The sequence below is a fragment of the Wasmannia auropunctata genome, unplaced genomic scaffold, assembly GCF_000956235.1.
Source record: "Wasmannia auropunctata unplaced genomic scaffold, wasmannia.A_1.0 LD336039.1, whole genome shotgun sequence".
In the NCBI taxonomy this organism is placed as follows: Eukaryota; Metazoa; Arthropoda; class Insecta; order Hymenoptera; family Formicidae; genus Wasmannia; species Wasmannia auropunctata.
Genome location: NW_012026851.1, coordinates 440,328 through 457,890, shown reverse-complemented (window position 1 = coordinate 457,890; position 17,563 = coordinate 440,328). Strand labels below are relative to the sequence as shown.

At 37.6% G+C, this 17,563-nt stretch overlaps 3 protein-coding genes across 6 annotated transcripts in view; 1 reads left to right on the top strand and 2 right to left on the bottom strand.

Annotated features, from left to right (window-relative positions):
• LOC105451981 (rap guanine nucleotide exchange factor 2-like) overlaps positions 1–12,239 on the bottom strand; it is a 114,517-nt gene extending 102,278 nt beyond the window's left edge. For both annotated transcript variants that reach the window (XM_011692736.1, XM_011692739.1), the window contains exon 1: positions 11,869–12,239. The gene's annotated coding sequence lies outside the window, so the exon portion shown is untranslated. The remainder of the gene's footprint in view (positions 1–11,868) is intronic.
• A 551-nt stretch (positions 12,240–12,790) lies between these two features.
• On the bottom strand, positions 12,791–15,650 carry LOC105451979 (U4/U6.U5 tri-snRNP-associated protein 2). The gene is made up of 10 exons (XM_011692730.1): positions 15,486–15,650; positions 15,181–15,350; positions 14,579–14,857; positions 14,330–14,505; positions 14,020–14,245; positions 13,655–13,941; positions 13,449–13,577; positions 13,312–13,373; positions 13,000–13,222; positions 12,791–12,906 (listed from the first exon to the last, which is right to left on the bottom strand). Exons 2-10 carry the CDS (start codon positions 15,293–15,295, stop codon positions 12,841–12,843), a joined length of 1,563 nt encoding a protein of 520 aa, XP_011691032.1. The 5' UTR covers positions 15,296–15,350; positions 15,486–15,650; the 3' UTR covers positions 12,791–12,840.
• Positions 15,651–15,803: 153 nt separating this feature from the next.
• On the top strand, positions 15,804–17,551 carry LOC105451980 (single-strand selective monofunctional uracil DNA glycosylase). Of its 3 annotated transcripts, none has more exons than XM_011692732.1 (4): positions 15,804–16,155; positions 16,289–17,076; positions 17,136–17,285; positions 17,364–17,551. In XM_011692732.1, the coding sequence occupies exons 2-4, from the start codon at positions 16,306–16,308 to the stop codon at positions 17,484–17,486; spliced, it is 1,044 nt and encodes a 347-aa protein (XP_011691034.1). In that variant the 5' UTR covers positions 15,804–16,155; positions 16,289–16,305; the 3' UTR covers positions 17,487–17,551. The 3 variants fall into 3 exon arrangements, with proteins under 3 accessions (XP_011691034.1, XP_011691033.1, XP_011691036.1); XM_011692734.1 differs by having other exon boundaries at positions 15,830–15,848; XM_011692731.1 differs by having other exon boundaries at positions 15,804–17,076.
• The last annotated feature ends 12 nt before the right edge of the window (positions 17,552–17,563 follow it).

The following is a 17,563-nucleotide window of genomic DNA, read 5'->3' as shown; positions in this document are numbered from 1 at the left end:
TTATTCAACGGAAAAACGTATACACTTTATTATATTTTTACAACTATATTTTTGAGAAAGCAAAAGATAAAATCGTGTAAAATTTTGGTAAAACATTTTAACGTAGCTCAATTAACCAATCGGCGCAATGATCAGTATATTCACCGCACATTTAGCGCTAAATGTGACTGTGCGATTCCCATCTTTCACCGACATTGCATGCCATCCTTACATTAATCAGACAAAACTTGATATCAGATCATCACATTTAGCACATTAAATGTGCTAAGTGAATATAGGTCAATGTCCCCATTCCTTTCCTTTTCTAACTATATATTTATTTGTATCTTGCCAGCGCTGTTTAGCGACATTTATATGCCGACGCTGCTGTTGCAGTTAAGCCGCGACGGCTTACCAATGGCATACAATACACAACGGAGCCCGAGAAGTCCGAGTTGTTCGATGGTCACTGAACCTCCCCTAACGAATCGATAGTACGACGGACGCTTTAATACGCGCGCACGCGAGATCACGGAGAGTAGCACGCGAGCGAACGGCTCACCTGCTGCGCGATCGAATTCCAAGTCCGCGCGCACCTGGCACCGTCGAAAAGTCAATTGTCTCGGCCATCACGGACATATGTTTTTTTATAACTAAAATGATGTCGCGCGACATTTTCTACCGGAAAAGCAGCAAACAGAAGAATTGGCAATTTAAAATTTTTCTCACGTGTGAAAGAAGATCGTAAATTTATATTCAGTAACGAAAGCGTATATAGTTCTTTGATAATAAAAAATGAGATTAAACTAACTTGTTTAATACATGACTACGTGTGTGAATTGAAATATATTAAGTATAAAATATATCAAGTATAATAATATTGATTATTACATGACAGAGAAGTAAATAATATGGTTTTTTATTTTAAATATTGAAGAACAGAATTTTTATAGATAAATATCTGACCAACATTAATAAAAACGTGTCAAAAAAATCTATATTGTGTTAAATATTATAATTCAGCTGTGAAAACAATTATTTTATATATACATATATATATATATATATATATATATATACACATTACAAAAAATTAATAATAAGAAATTAATAACGTGGTTCGGTATATCGATTACCGATTATACGAGAACTTTAGTTACGTGAACGAAAATATTTAAATGAAATAATTTAATTAATGACATTTAATAATAGTAGAAATATTTAATTATGTTCGGGACGACATTCTACCAACTAATTGTAAGTTGCTAAAGGCAAAGAAATGGCGAACACGACTTGCAGAGAGCTGACGATCGATTCTACCTTTAAATTGCCAGTTCCCTCATAGGGAGCTACCTCTATAGCTCGTCGTTGCACCTGCAATGTAACGTTATCAGAATCAGATCGGCCGCAACAAATGCCTCGCCATTTCTAACGTACTATGCACCACGCTCGCAAGAATTCATTCTCGATGACATTTTCGTTCTGAGCGCAATCACGATGCGATTGTATTCGAGCTCATACTCGAAAGATACGCGGTCGTGCGAGATATATAGGTAGAAGCTGTTTCGCGGGCGATAATTATTTTGAGAAAGGAAAATACGTGTTGCGGTCGATCTGGAAATGTACGAGTAAACTTGTATGTGTTTTATATATCCATGTGTGTTTTATGAAGCTAATATATGTATCGGATACCGCGCGCACACACAAGTTTTCAACGGTCGTTGCACAGACGACAATGAACCGTCCGCGTCCTTTCCCGATACGTGGCCGTGCGTGTCCAGACAACCACTTCCGGTTCCTCGTGCTGCAGCCAGGACATGTCTCAAAAAACACGCTACGTGGCATGTGGATTAATGAGAGTCGTTATTGCGTGCAAGGACGGGAGTGCGATTAAGGCTCCGCTTAGCTCCACGTGAAACTTATCACTCTTACCATGATAAAATGGCAAAGACAGACGCGTTATTACCAGAGATTAAAATCGGTATTAGCGAGTTTCATTTTCAAAACTGCAGATAAGATAAAACCGCAAGAAAAGTGCAGCTTGTGCAAACGCTCGCATTTTCGTTGTTTTTTTAATTTCACGAATAAAAAAATGAGCATTTATTTTCTTATGCGTCAACACAATGGAATTTTCTTAATTATATCAGTTTTTATATACACATTACCAAAATAGCGATTATATATCTCGCATTTAATGTTGACAAATATTACAGTTGTAATATATTTCAGGAAATAAAAATTTGCTTACTTTTAGCAGACATAAAATTCTATCAATAAATAGTTCTTACTTTCAAAAAAGATTAAATTTTTTTTGCAATCAATACCAGAATAATTTCCAATTTTATTCTCGGAATAATCCTGCGATATATGTATAAGAACGAAATGCCTGATTCTTAGATGCCTATATTATATCCTTCCCTCGTGCGACTCGATCTTTCTCCCCCTTTCCTTGTGGAATCTACGGAAAGATCAGGAAATTGCCGCGAAATTGCTCGAAAATTGACACGTCACACCCTCCACGCGTAAACGCATTTTCCGCGGCACCTAGCATCGGGAAAGCTTTTAATATAAATTTAAGATAACTCATGCTTGACTTCTCGTTTTCCGCTCCGACATCGACCGTACGAATCCTTGCATCCTGTTTTTCCTTTATAAACGTACATGAAAATTCGTAATATATAAATCTTCAAATAAAATATCCAATGAAAAAATCGAATGCAAATATCATTTATTTGAAAAATTCGACCAAAGTAAAAAATTACATATTAAGCCAAGCAAATTTATCAGCTAAATAATAAAACAGATAAATCATTATCAGATAAATAATAAAACATCACCTCGTTTTCAATGAATATGGAACGTTATCCATAATAAAATTCCGACAAAATTTCATGCTAAATGCTAAAGTGAGATTATCGGAATTTTAATCATATTATAACAATCTTTTAATCCACGAATAAATTCCTGTTCAAATGCAAATAATTTACGTCGTCTCAAATATTTTTTCTTAATACATTTTAGAAAATTATAAATTTAAATATTCTCGAGTTCTCTTTCCCCTCTGGACCCGAAATTCCTAACGCATTTCTCGGCGAGACCTTTGGTGCAAAAGTATGAAATTCCATACAATTTTCAAATAGTTACACGACAACGACAATACGAGTGAGAAAAAGCAATAGCGTAGATGCAACAAAAAAAAAGGCAAAATTTATCACAAAATTAAATCCATGTTACCAATACGAAGTATTAATATAAATATGATAAAAACATATATTTTTATTTGGAAGAACAATCTTTCAAATTAATGTAGTTAATATAATTAGGAAATAAAAAATATATTAAAGTGCGCAAATATAGTAATTCGTAACAATACTTATTATTGGTTATTTTTTAAATATGTATAATCGCAGTTTATATGAGAAAATAATTATTTTGAGAATAATGTAATAAACATGATTCAAGATGAACATGAATAAAAAATAAAGTATGCAATTGCAATTATTAAAGCTAACAGAATCGAATTGAGTGTAGGATTGAGAAAGAAGAGAAGGAAGGAGCAAGAGAGACGAAGGACGAAAAGAAAGATCGAAGGGAGAAAAGGACGGACGAGAATAATCCGACCGACGAGAAGTTATGCGAAGCGTGAGACCGGAAGAAATCCAAGATACAATTGGCCGGAAGCAAGGACCCTTCGAAGATGATGCGGTCGGTATTTCCCCTTTTTTCTTTTTCGCCTCGATAAGATCGAGAATAAATATCGCGATCTCGTGGCGCGCGACCGGCTCGTTTGCGAATTTTATCCCGGACCTCATTTTGCCGCTACTACTAACTGCCTTGCCGGTTCCAGAGAGTGCCCAACGACAGTAGCGGCACGGAATTGTGCAACTCGGACTATTGTCTTTTGTACGTGCTCTGCTGCTTTCTGGAAGACGTACTACACTTTCGACTTTGTCTCACGCGCTAAGACTAAAGATCGTATTTCTCACCGATTACTAAAATCTCTTTATCCTCTTATTTTTCGGACATCCGGTTTTTTCCGGCTGAGATGTGATACTTTTCGATTTCTACTACACCGTTTACAAAAAGAATTTAATAATAGTAACTTTCGTGTATAATATATAATGATATAATAATAAATTATTAATGGATCTTTAAATTTTTATTTTGATGTACATTTGTATGCACAGATTGATCCAATATTTTCATTTTATTATTTTCTTGTCATCGCATATTGACGTTAAACGCAATATTTTAATTAAAATAAGTAACTAAAAATTATAGTCATATTTAACACATTAAACACGAATAAAATTATTACGCTTGTTATGCAACATGTAAACATTCGTCATATTCATTTTATTAAAATTCTTTCAATAGAGGGAGGAGAGAAGGATTTAATAATAATAATTGAATAAAATTAGAAACGCATTAACTGTTTTGCAAAATATTTGAACAGGAACAGAATAAAGCAACGATCTACGCGCACCATTAAATCGTTTTGTTGCGAAAATATTAACATGGAATCATTAATCAACGCGAAGCGGTGGATGCAAATCCTCTATTTAGAACAATGCTCGTGTGATTGCGTATAATGATTATTCACAATAAATTAATTGAAATTACGTCCTTCGAAGAAAGACCCAAAATACCAAATTAAGACAATTAATAAATTGCGATAAATATCTATATCTTAGAAATGTAATATAATTTGGCAGAACAGAAATAATCGCAAATTAAAAAGGAAAAAGTCGTTAAAGAGGTTAAATAAAAATTTATGTCTTCTCTATTTTCATAACTGATTGTTCGTTACACCTACAGACTCGCCTAATGGACTATTAATAATAAACGCTCATCAATATTCAATTAAAGAAGACAGTGTCGCACAGTCTGTACTGTGCTCAGCCAATACTGTATATTAAACATCTATAAATCAATTGCCATTAATTTACGTAAATTCATTCAGATCGCCGTGCGGAAAAGTCTCGTTCAAAAGATATACAGACTTGCGGAGGTTTTTAGCAACGGTCGAGAGATGTTACGTATTATCGCGCTACGATGTAAGGCCGCGACTTTCCAAGCCCCATTTTCGTCGAGTGTAATTTGCAAAATACATGTCGTATAACCGTTTGCAAATATATGCAACGTTTGCGTCGCAGGCGCGAACGAGGTTGAGCACGTGCTGCGCGTGGGATCGTTCCCTTTACGCAACTTCGCCCAGCAGCGTGTAAAAGGATTCGAAGGTCGGAATTTTGAGATACACCCGCGGGTAATGTGTAGCCGTGAGACTTTCTATTCTTTCAAAGAGCGTTTTACAAACTCTACGGGATGAAAGGATACTTTATGTCATTTACAGAAACCTTAACAATTTTCGCAACAAAATTCGAGCGATATCACAAAACGTCCTTCGTGACGTTTAATAAATTATTGACATCTGATATTTTGGCCAAAAAACTTTAAGAAATTTTAAAACGCATTTAAATTCTTGAAATTATCTATTCGCCTGATTTTAAATTACTAATTCAACATTCGCTTTCATGTAGTTCCAAATTATAAATTCATAGTGAAATACAACGTGGCGGTTAGTCCCTCTTGCACAAAGTACCTACAGCGCATCAAGATAACGTGTTGCGGAAGAAAATGAGAGAGCATGCAGACATGAATGAAAGATCACCGATTTAATAATTGACACGCCAAGGTGTGTCTCGCGAGGCTCTTCAGCATAACCATCGCAAGCCATCTAAAGCCGCAGGTGTAACAGTAGAGGCGAATATGGTGTCCGTGGCGGAAGAGCGAAACGGACGGCGGATGCGAAGGAAGGAAGAACGAAGACGGGAGAAGGAAGGACACGTAGATACGAGGAGGGAGATAACGGAAGGAGGGGAAGCGCACGTTAAAACAGGTGGTGCGGATAATAACATCTAACGGAAAGTGCAGGCTGTGGGTCACAATAGTCGCGCTTATGCAGCGACCATTCGGTCGCCACACTTCTCGAGTTAGCCTACTTGAAGAGAGTCACGCGGTCAAACTCCGAACGACCAATACGCCTCGCGTATTTTATGCAAAGTAAGATTTTATCTAAATGCCGCATATGCGGTGTCGTATCAACGAAAGCGAAGAAAAAGATGGCATTGTTTTCTCGCTCGAGTGTAATCAGTTCTCTTAATCGAGAGGCGCATTCTTCTTTTGCAGATCGATTGAAAATCATTCTCAATCATGATTCTTTGATATTTAGTTTTGTCACAAAATATAAGACAAAATTCATTTTTATATTGACACAAGATGACTCATTAAATAGATGAAAGTTTAATTATTTTCTTATTCGAAAAGTCACTAGGATAATTTGTTAGAATTTCAGAAGAGGTATGTTAAAAGGGATTTTCATGAAAAAAAAAGTATCTCGATAATGGATGAGAGAATCATATTTTTTATATATATCGTTGTTTCGCATTTATCATTCGCACGCGTGTATCCCAATACGTTAATAAATTAAATTTATATTCCTGGTGAAATATTACGAGAATCAAAACAACAGTAACTATGTGACGTGACTGATGGCATTTACCCAAAAGTCGTGCCCGGTCTATTCCCAAGCCATTCATAAATACAGAGCGCGCGCGTATAGCGATAAAATTCACTCCGTACTTCGGGATGTTTCCCCAACGTGAATCGCAACAAAAAAAAAAGAGCTTTGGGCCATAAAAGGTTAATCGATCTGGTGCATTCATCGCTTTCCCACGCGACGCGAGGACTACCTTCATTCATAAGTGCAATGAGCTACAATAAAATTCAATGTACACTGTTGTAAGCGTAAACATCGCGAGCAAAACAGTTAGCGAGACACACAAGTTAATTGATCGGCTTCGTCTTTACTTGACACGACGCGTTCGTTCATTCATTCATTCTTAACCAATGACGCGGGAAACGTTAAACAATAAAAATCCTCAGATAATTTTATAGTAACATAATATTTCAAAAATTATATTTCGAAACAATTGTTATACTTCGCGAATCGCTTAATTTTATTATTTCTGTTTGTAAGAATTTGGCAAAAAGAAATTTATCAAATTCCTGCAAAGCTTCTTTCAAAATTTTTCGGCAAAAGTATTAAACGTTACGAAGAAAAAATACTTTATAATATCGTTCGTAAATTCTATATATACACATATACGTATACATAATATATGTACATGTTATTTACACTAAAATATGAAAACGGAACTCCACGGACCTCAATCGTTCCGACCTCGTTATTCGATCTGCACCGCTCAAATGTGCAATGCACACATTTCTCTCCGATTTTCCATTACCGCTATGCAGGCTCTCGTTCTTAATCTCTCAACGTCTTCCGCGACGAAAGAGCAACGTAATCCCCCTTACCTTCCTTTTGTTCGTGAAAGAAATCTTCCTTCGTTACTTGGTACGTTGCGCGAATTATCGATCAGTCGGGTGAACCCGACGTCCAGAAAAATGTACGCGCTTGCAGGTGCATTCTAATGTAACTTATGCGCTCACGTTGACTCTAAACTACCAGAAAACTAGAACCTGCAACGAAATGCTATGACTGTAGAGTCATTCTCATAAATGTAGCTCGACAAAAATATACGGTGAACTTTTCCTGGCGAACAAGAATCACTACATTAAACGTATAATATTATCTAGAAAAGACATATATAACAGAGAGAAAGAGATGTACGGTATTTTCAGCTTACAAATTAAAAATTTTTAGATAAAAGCTAAAAATATCGAAATGTTTTGTGTGCTGCGTGTGTGTTCCAGAGTTACGTAAAACCTGACTTGTCTCCCGGCCAAGTGGAGCAATAACCTCGGGATTTTCTGAAGCAGAAATGGAACGATTTCCCGAACCTTTGTTAAAAAAGACTAACAAGAATATCAATTGTTAAAGCGCATTTTATCTTTCTGACTCACGCGAGAGATTTGATACCGAAACACGACACGCTGCACGGTCAATATAAAATCGCGCGCACCACAATATGTACTGTTATAATTGCGCGATTACTTCTTTCTTGAAATCACACGAAACTTTTCTCGGCAAAAGCGTTTCAATATTTATCGAGCACACGAAAGTGCGAATAGGTTCCCGCGGCCAGCTCCGCGCGCTCTTTGTACGTACATACATACATCGTTGCAATTCGCGTCTTTCAGTTGCACCTAAAGCGTCACGAATTTAACGTCTCGTCGAAACTCAAAATAGCAAATATATGAACTGATGACAGCCTCGATATACTCTTTTTTTTCTCCTTTTCGACGTCCGCGAGCCGGCGCGGCGAGGCACGGCAACGCGCCGTATTGTTTCCATCCCGTAGCCCGTAGTGCATTACGTAAATGAGAATAGTACCTCATGCATTGTATCCGATTCACGACGAGTCACGGCGTGACATCCCTTCAACTTCTAATCATCGCGTAAAGTGTTCTCTCTTCACGAGGAGAAAGCACTTAAGAGAAAATAAATTATCGACACGCGCGGGTTCTCTCAAGGAGACGCCATAAAAATTCTCTGAATATACGTATATAGATAACTCATAACTGATAGATAACTGATTTTACATTTAGTAAAAGTTTGATGTGAAATTCAATCCATGCGCCAAGCAATAGCGAAGCTTATCAAAATTATCGAGATACATACTTTTTTTTTGTTCAATAATATAATTTATATACATTTTTGCAGTATTTTCACAAAAAAAAGAAAGATAAGAAGATTGCATTCTCCGACAAACAAAGAATAATAAACGTTAATTCGATCGGAATCCAATTGTGAAAAGTATCAGTTTCATAAACGATCGCCCCAGATTCCGAAATTTAAGGAAGACAATTTACGCTTGTTTGTTCCGCTTCATGGACAGTTTTAGGTCACGTCGAAAAATTCAAAGTGTTCACGCATCAGATGAAAAATTCACATTTAAAATTTCTCTCTATCTCCATTTTACTCTAGTGTACGTATAGTAGTAATAGAAATCTGATTAAAAATTAAGTATTATATAAAAAGTGTTGTAAAAAAAAATATTAATTAATGTGTACTAAACAACGTTTGGATGGAAAAAATCTTCTTCAAATCTTTCATCATAACATTAGATATATATATAATATGTATTTTAACTCTATATAGTCCGCAAATCTTAAGATGGATGTTCTCTCGAGAATTTCATTCTTGGTTAGTGGTAACCTCTTGAGAATGCCATAATCGAGTATCGCTGTCAATATCGTGTCTGTCAATCATGAAGCTGTCGTTCGAAAGTCGCTCTCGAAAAGTAAGCGACTTTCAAACAGGTCGAAATATCATTAATGGCCTTAAAGTTTAACGTTAATCGCCACTCGAGATGCATCTGTATGCGTATAATGATTTCTACAGGATCGTGACTCGTATAACCCAATTCGTCGGTATCTCGCGGCCTCGCAAGGTATCATCACCATCAGGTTCAATTACAGGTAGTCGCATATGCGCGTACGTTGCACAGCCGGCCACCTGCTGTTGCGATTTACACGAGTAAGTCTCACGCTTCCTTGTTTTCCTTCTTTACTCTATTTAAATTCGTATTACGTTATGTTACATCCGACACTTCTTAATTTGATTCTCTTGTGAACTTTGCATCGAATTAAACAATAAGTATTATCACACCAGACTTTCACACAGAAGCCGATTTGATCTACCTCGTAAAATCAAAAATAAAGAAAATTAATACTGTAAATTAAATTATAAATACTATTCGTCTACTTTGGTACTAAAATTAAGAGGTTTATTATATAAAAAGTGGAGTTAACCAGTTTGACTTTTAAGAGGTTTATACTGAAAACGTTTACTTCCTTTTACACTTGAAGAAAACTTAAACTTCTTGTTTAAATACCAATAAGTTTTTAAGTAAAATTAAATAGAATAGAGATTAAAACTTGCAATTAATAAAAAAAATATAATGTTTTTATAATTAATTAATAATTCTAGACAAAGATATGAGTACGTCGAGACGTACACTTCTTTTGCAAATAAACAATAAACAAAAAATTAATTGCTTAATAGTATTAAATATCGTTCTGTTAATAAAAATTTCTATCGAGATACCGGAGTGATTAGTGTTTCATCGTCAAAATGACAGTTATTTCTGCGAATGCCACTTGATGACGAATCTTCAGGTCGTACGTGATTAGACAATATTGTCGTACGCCCACGTAAAAATTGACCTTCAAAAACGTGCCAAGATTATTTCATTATTCGGACAAATCTGCATTCGAAAAGCTCGACCGATATTTAAGAGATTTTATATTTTACAGTTAATTCAAAATTTATCTACATAACTTTCAATCAGTTGTAATTATTAACTCATTAAGTAAACTACAGGCATAATAGGCATAAGAAATAGGCAAAATTAATTCCTTTGACCTGACACGATATCTACTATGTGTATAATAAAATTATGTACACACTTTTAATAGTAATCAAATATATTATTAAATGTGTATGTTCTTATTCGTTATCAAATAACATTATTCATTTATATGTTAATAAATAAGACCGATAGTACTTTTATGTCAAATTAAATACCAAAAACATCTGGAAGTATTAAATTTACATATACGAGTTAGAAAAAGCTACTTAAGAAGTTTTACGAAATCATTTTTCCAAGATATTGTACAAGGCCAGCTTATACGCTATTCTTAATGCAACTTCTAATTTCGCCTAATTGTATTGCATTTTTTTCGCTGCTTGTTATTTAAATATCTGTTTGACATTGATAACTGGCATTTTCCATTCTTTGCAAGCATAATGTACGTAAGTCCAGATTGTAACAATGTGTTGCATTGCATTAAACGGCATCCAAGACACGAGCAATATCTATGCAAAATATAGTGCATTTTGCAGATTTTTTCGTAACAGCCTCTCATATATGGTAAATGCTAATTTCGCATCAAGCAACGACGAAGGTGAAGATTGTCATAACACTAGCAATTATTTCGCACAAGGACGTAGAACCTTCCAGCTCAAGTACGGCGTTATAAAATTCAATATCTAAGCAACGTCGAGCAACGTCGAGCAACGAATCATTCCCATTCAAATAAGCGAGTCACGCCTTTAACGCAACGTTGAGATGCACGCGCAAAAATCGGATGCTGCAAAGCCTGCACGCGCTGCGACTTTGAAGTCGCTTGTTAGATAAGCGCGAAATATACAGACGCGGATTATTTATTCGTCATCCGCGCGCAGAAACGAGTTTACGCGACGTACGGCGGTCACGGGGCGCTAGGAATCCGAAACTCGCGGAATCCTTCCGCGAGAGTCAACGGACCGCCTCTCCTCCTCTCGCCCGCCCTCCGTCTCTCGCCTCCCGCAATCGCGCGCGCGTTCCATCTTGCTCCTCCGCGCGACGACGGCCACGCGATCGAACAGTTTTTTCGAGCATCGCGCGAAACAGGTATTCGACGTCGCGCGAGATGACCAAGAGGCGAGGGGGACGGCAGACGGGTAGGTTGGGTAAAAGTACCCTCACACACTCGCGGATCACGAGGTTGCGACCGGGCGACGCGACGCGACGACGCGGCAATAAAGCATGAAAATCAGAGCTGAGAAAATCTCGGGCCAAAAAAAAAAGAAAGAGCAAGCTGGGGAAATGCACTCGGGACAACGCTGTCCCCCGAATGCAACGGGAAGGTCGAGCGCGAAGGACGCGACCGTCGCCGGTCGTCGGATCAGAGAATCCATCGCGGGCAGAGAGTTTCAAACGTCGCTCGCTTCTGCGTATTCGCGGAGGAAGCGCGACGGAGTCGACGGCGCCATCGCGAGAGACGGATAGCGGATAGAGCGCGAGGCGCCCGTTCGAAATCACGACGTCGACGCTTCTCGTCGCTTTTTTTTTTGGTCGCAAAAATAGAACGTACACTCACCGTCAGGCAAAGTCAGCTGCAAAGATCCTCTGCAGACTCCTCAGTCCCGGAAAAGTCCCAAGCCGGCGATAATCCACGTGACGGAGATGCAACGGTGATGCGTCAACACTCGCGTAGAACACTCACCCGCAACGCGCGCGCGTTGCACACGCACGATCCGTACGTTTGTAACGGCGCACGCCGACCGTATCGCCGCGATCTTACGCGATGCAACGAGAAGAAAGAAGATGAAAGAGAGAGAGAGAGAGAGAGAGAGGCACGTCTCTCCTGAACGAAAAGCGCGGGGAACGCAACGCGCGCGACACACGTTCACTCACGATCGCTTCGCGTAGCCGGTCGCGGCTCCACTCCGTCGCCAACTCCGGCACACTCGCTCCGCTCCGAGCTCCGGCTCGGCTCCGACTCGTGCGTCTCCGTGCAGCTTCGCCTTTCCTCGTCGTCCTCCCGTTCCGCTTATACCGTCCTTGCGCCGACGCCGTTCGGTTACGCTCGGCGCCACTCGGCTGCGCTCGGCCAAGATCACCAAATTTAAGAAGTTAAATTAGAGATTGCATTAAGGGTAGAATGAAATCTTGCCTATATTATGTATTTAATTCCGAAATAGAGAAGTTTTCACAATGTAAAAATGATATACTTGTATTATCTGCTATATATATAAAAAACTTTGTTATAATAAAATTGAAAATAGGATATTTAATATTAGGAAGCTAAGTATATTGTAATAATTTAATTTTTTAATCAATTGAAAAGAGAAAATCAAGTACAATTCATAAATAAATAAATAAATAAACGCTAATAATTTCTCTCTGTAATAGAAGCATTAGAAGCTATTATACTAATGGAAACAATCGAGAAAAGTAAAATAGAATGAGAAATATTATAAGTTTCTTATGGAAATATCATTGAGGCGAATACACATAGATAAAATGGAAACTTTTTATTTTCATATTTCCGTGTTTTTATTCAAGCGTATCACATAGCCTTTTTACTTTTATGGTCTCCGTTTTCCATGTGCACGTCTTTTCTTAATTCGTAAATCTGCAAAGAGAAAGTACGATTATGTATGTATGAATAACGATTATGTAAATATTGTAAATTGCAAAAAAGTAAGACTTGTTTCTCTTTACCCACCTGTATATATGCTTCGGTAAGAGTGATCATTTGGGGCAAAATTTGCGTGACGTGCAAATCTTGCAGTTCATACCATTGACCTGTGGCTCTATGCAAAATATGGACTCTATACGTCCCTTGTCCGGGTTCGCCATCGTGTACTATATTAGCTACTAGATCATACGTTGTATATGGATGCTTGGCTTTTACTTCTGGAGTTAAAATATCTCCGAAATCGACATTTCTGCAAACATAATCAGAATTTATAATTGAAACATTGTTAATAAATTTTTTAAATATACAGCGGTATATTGAACAAGAAAATATATTTACTTGACAGGGAAATTCACAATTGTTGGATTTTTTTCAACGAAAAATGTATTTCTTGTGAATCTCTGAAACCAATAAAAAATTATCAGAAATATAAAATGTAAAATATATGCACTATATAATAGCTTAACAAGACTCACTTTTATATAAAGTATGAGGTATGGTGGCAGTTCGGTAATTTCAAATCTCTTCATGAAATTTTCCTTGTAAGTTTTATATTCTTTCTCAGTGACAGCATTAAATTTGTTCAGAAGCGTGTACAAATTTACCTGAATAAAAGGTGATTTTAAAAATCTCTTTTCTACATTCTATTTACGTCATTAATATTGATAGACAGAATACCGACCTGTGGAATAATATTCTCTGTAAATTGATCTTTAAATAATGGAGGCGGCGGAAGATCGCAAGTGAGATATAAAAATGGACTCTCCGTCACAGTTTCGCCGTATTCCACAGTGTTCAACAATTCGCTTCTTTGGCTCTCTTCCAGTTCCAACGGCGGTATTTTCCGCGTGTATATACGCATATGACCCAAGAACGTTTTATAAATTATGCTAGAATCACGCTTCTTCGTGCCGTTTAGTGCCAGATGGAGAGCATTTAAAAACCATGATAAAAAATCCACAGGATCACCTAAACAGTGATTTATTGATAGAAACAATATTTTAATTACATAAAAGAGTAAAAGTTGATGAGAAACCTGCCACATACCTTGCTCTGTGAATTGAAATCTTTTCTTACTCCACAAAACTACAGCTTGCAGCATTTCATGGGGGCTTACGTGCGCTTTAAAATTACGTGGGTTCCACAATTTGCGCATAAGCTCTCCGAACCTTTGTACCAAGAGGTACGATGAATCACCAGGTGGTCTCCTCACATGAGAATAGTTAGATTCCCTTAAAAAGAAATCTCTCAAAGGTGTAACATGCGAAAGCGCCTGTAAAAACAAAAAAGTATTTAAATTACAAAATACATAGAATGCATCGCTATAGTAACAGATATTTATTTGATTACAACTTACTTGTAAAATAACGTTGCAATAATCATTTGCTTTTATGTTATTCATTCCCACTATTCCCGGCGAATACATAGAGCCGTCAATTGCCCTAGATTGTTTATCGCTCTTATCTAGCTGAGCTATTTGCATTTTGTCGAAAGTTGGATTTAACACATATTTAATATCATCCAAGGACGAATCTAATAAACATGTAAGAAATTAGTTTGCTGAAGAATAAAAACATAAGAGTATATATGATACAGGTTTACCTACCCACTATCTCGTAATTGTCTGGTAAACAATAAAATTTGAGCGTATGCAAATTAAGAAAGACATGATGACTCTCCGCCACGCTATGTGTGTAAGCATGGGTATTGGTTCCCCTGCCTTGGAAATATTTGCCACAAACCAGACAAGCGTATACATTGATTCTAGACAGCGATACGGAGCACAATTTTTCAAAGTCAAAATCCAAAAATTGTCGATTAATCGTGTCCAGATAGGGGCACAATCGTGGCGCCTCCGATCTCGTTTTTAAGTGCTTTGCATTCTCTGCAATTCAAAAAAAGAATACACCTGTGATGAGATAATATTATAGGTTATGTTTTGAGCGAAACGTAAAAAGAGTGAATGCGTGAGATGCTATCGATCGCTTTACTTTCTCATTTTACTTTTCCCATTACATATCGACGCCCGTAAATGTATTATTATAAAAATTCTTGTAAAGATAAGGAAAATCATAGCAAACGTCATTTAACCTCAAACTGTAAACAGCACCTTCTTGCGTTTCATTAAAGCCATAACGTATAGTATCTAGAATCGTATTGATGTAAATCGCCAATAATACTCTATCACATAAAATTGCATGTACTCACTTTCTGTTTCATTGTCCGAATCGCTCCCGGTGTCGATCAATTTTCGTTTTAGCTGGGTACCGCGTCTATCGGACGCCATTTCTGGTTGGATATGAATTACAACATGCATACACATTACACATGACACGGTCACATCGTGTATATGTGCATGTGTGTGTAATCTTTAAGGCCTATTCAAATAAACTCACATATGTATTCACGAAAAATTAGCTGATTTAAAGTTTAAAAGGATATAACAACGTGACATCTCTTATTTGGCACCGGTATTCATATTTCGATTCTTAAATAATATTTTGAGGTTGTACCGAAACGATCCAGCTTAAATCGAATTATAAATAGCGCCTGCAATCAGCTGATTTTTTCGTAATTTCCATATATGTAAATATATCCTTCTGAAGATCCTTGCAAGAGTTGCAGGATAGAGCATATCCTATGCGCGAGATCGGGACTTCAATCGGAGTTGTGTGCACGTAAGTGAAGCTAGGTTAGGTTAGCTAGACACACGTGGTTATGTTTCGTTTTTAGCTGTACCTTCGTACACTTTGTACACTCGAACTGAGATAGGTATATCTGGGTTCTGCAAAACCGAGAGAAAAACCGAGATCTAAAAAGTGCAATTGCAACATTTATTTCATGTGTGCGTATATACAACTGACAGGATAATACGGGTGAGTAGAAGTAGAGGCTCACCTTTTGTGTATCTGCGTAACGTAATATTTCCGGAAACATTCGGATGCGTTTCGTGGACTTGAAAAAGAAATGACGCGCAACGAGATAAGGGAGAGCAAGGGAGAGAGATGTTAGAACTGCATTCCGCGAGCGAGATCCTAGCTCTGCACTTGCGGCATAGTCATAGTGATGTTTATCAGTTAATTCGATAAGGAGCATTAAAAAGATTTCTGCTGTTACTGTTATCACATCACGAAGGCTAAATACAGAATACTTATTGATATATTTACACCTTGAAGAAACGCAGTACGTTGGGGTTATGTCATGTATCTTTAAATTATATTACCGCATTAATTAATATAGACGTTTGTTGAATAACTTTGAGCTTGAATATTATTTCAAAATAATCAAATAATTGTCTCGTGATTTACACGTTCAGACTGTCGAGGAGTAATCATGCCCCGTGCAAAGAGAGCCAGAGCAAAGAGTGACGAGTTGTCAAGCGAGAAGAAACTCAAACGATCGAATTCGAGTGTCGTAGATTATATGACTCAAATACAAACGACTCTGGGAATTAAACGAGATGCGGATGAAAATGGAGATTCGAGGGAACACACATCTGCCATGCCTGCATCTGTTTTGGATACAAAAGCAAAAAAAGATGCAACTGAGAATTCCTCGGTGGTGTCTGTACACGCTTCTGATACAGAAGGAAATGAAAATGCATTTGACCACACGTCCGTGATATCTGTGTCTGTCTCTGATAAATTGTTATCGATTGAACAAGAGCTTTGTGCCAGATTGTCAAATGTTACTTTCCCACCATCCATACAGTATATTTACAATCCGCTTGGGTACGCATTTGAAACACACGCCATGTACGTACGTAAATATTGTGCTGGCGTGAAAAAGATTCTGTTCGTCGGTATGAATCCTGGACCATGGGGCATGTCGCAAACTGGCGTGCCGTTTGGAGAGATAAGTATGGTGCGGGATTGGCTCAAGATCTCTGGTCCCATTGGCAAACCCCCGAGGGAACATCCCGACCGAAAGGTGACGGGATTCGAATGTGCACGCAGCGAGATTAGTGGACTGAGGCTGTGGGGCCTCTTTCGAGACCTATGTGGAACACCCGACAACTTTTTCCGATATGCCTACATGCACAATTATTGCCCATTCGCATTTATGGACGGCAAAGCTCGAAACATCACCCCGGCGGAGATAAAGGCAATATTTTATCCTGCTGTATCCCTTTTATCTTATGCTGAACTATCTGTCTTTTTCAGGGTGAGGGACAAAGGATTTTGCACGAGGCATGCGACAGAGCCTTGATCGACATAATACAACTTCTGAAAGCAGAGATTGTTGTTGGAATTGGCAACTACGCCGAAAAAAGAGCACTGACTGCGGTCCAAGCAGGAGGTCTTTCAGTGAAGGTAATGTATGCAGATTATTTTGATGCAGTAATCCATAATACAAAATTTATGTTAACTTGTATAATGTAACTTCTTCAGGTGATGGTCCTGCGACATCCCAGTCCAAGAGCTGTGGGCAATCAAAATTGGAATGAGACAGCTATGCAGCGGCTAAATGAATTGGAGTTACTTAAATACTTTGAAAAAGCAAGTACCGTCTAAACTTTCTCTTGCGCAAGATACAATTATTTTTGAAGATCAAAACTTCAAACGGCAAGCTTTTTTTTTGTTTAAGATAA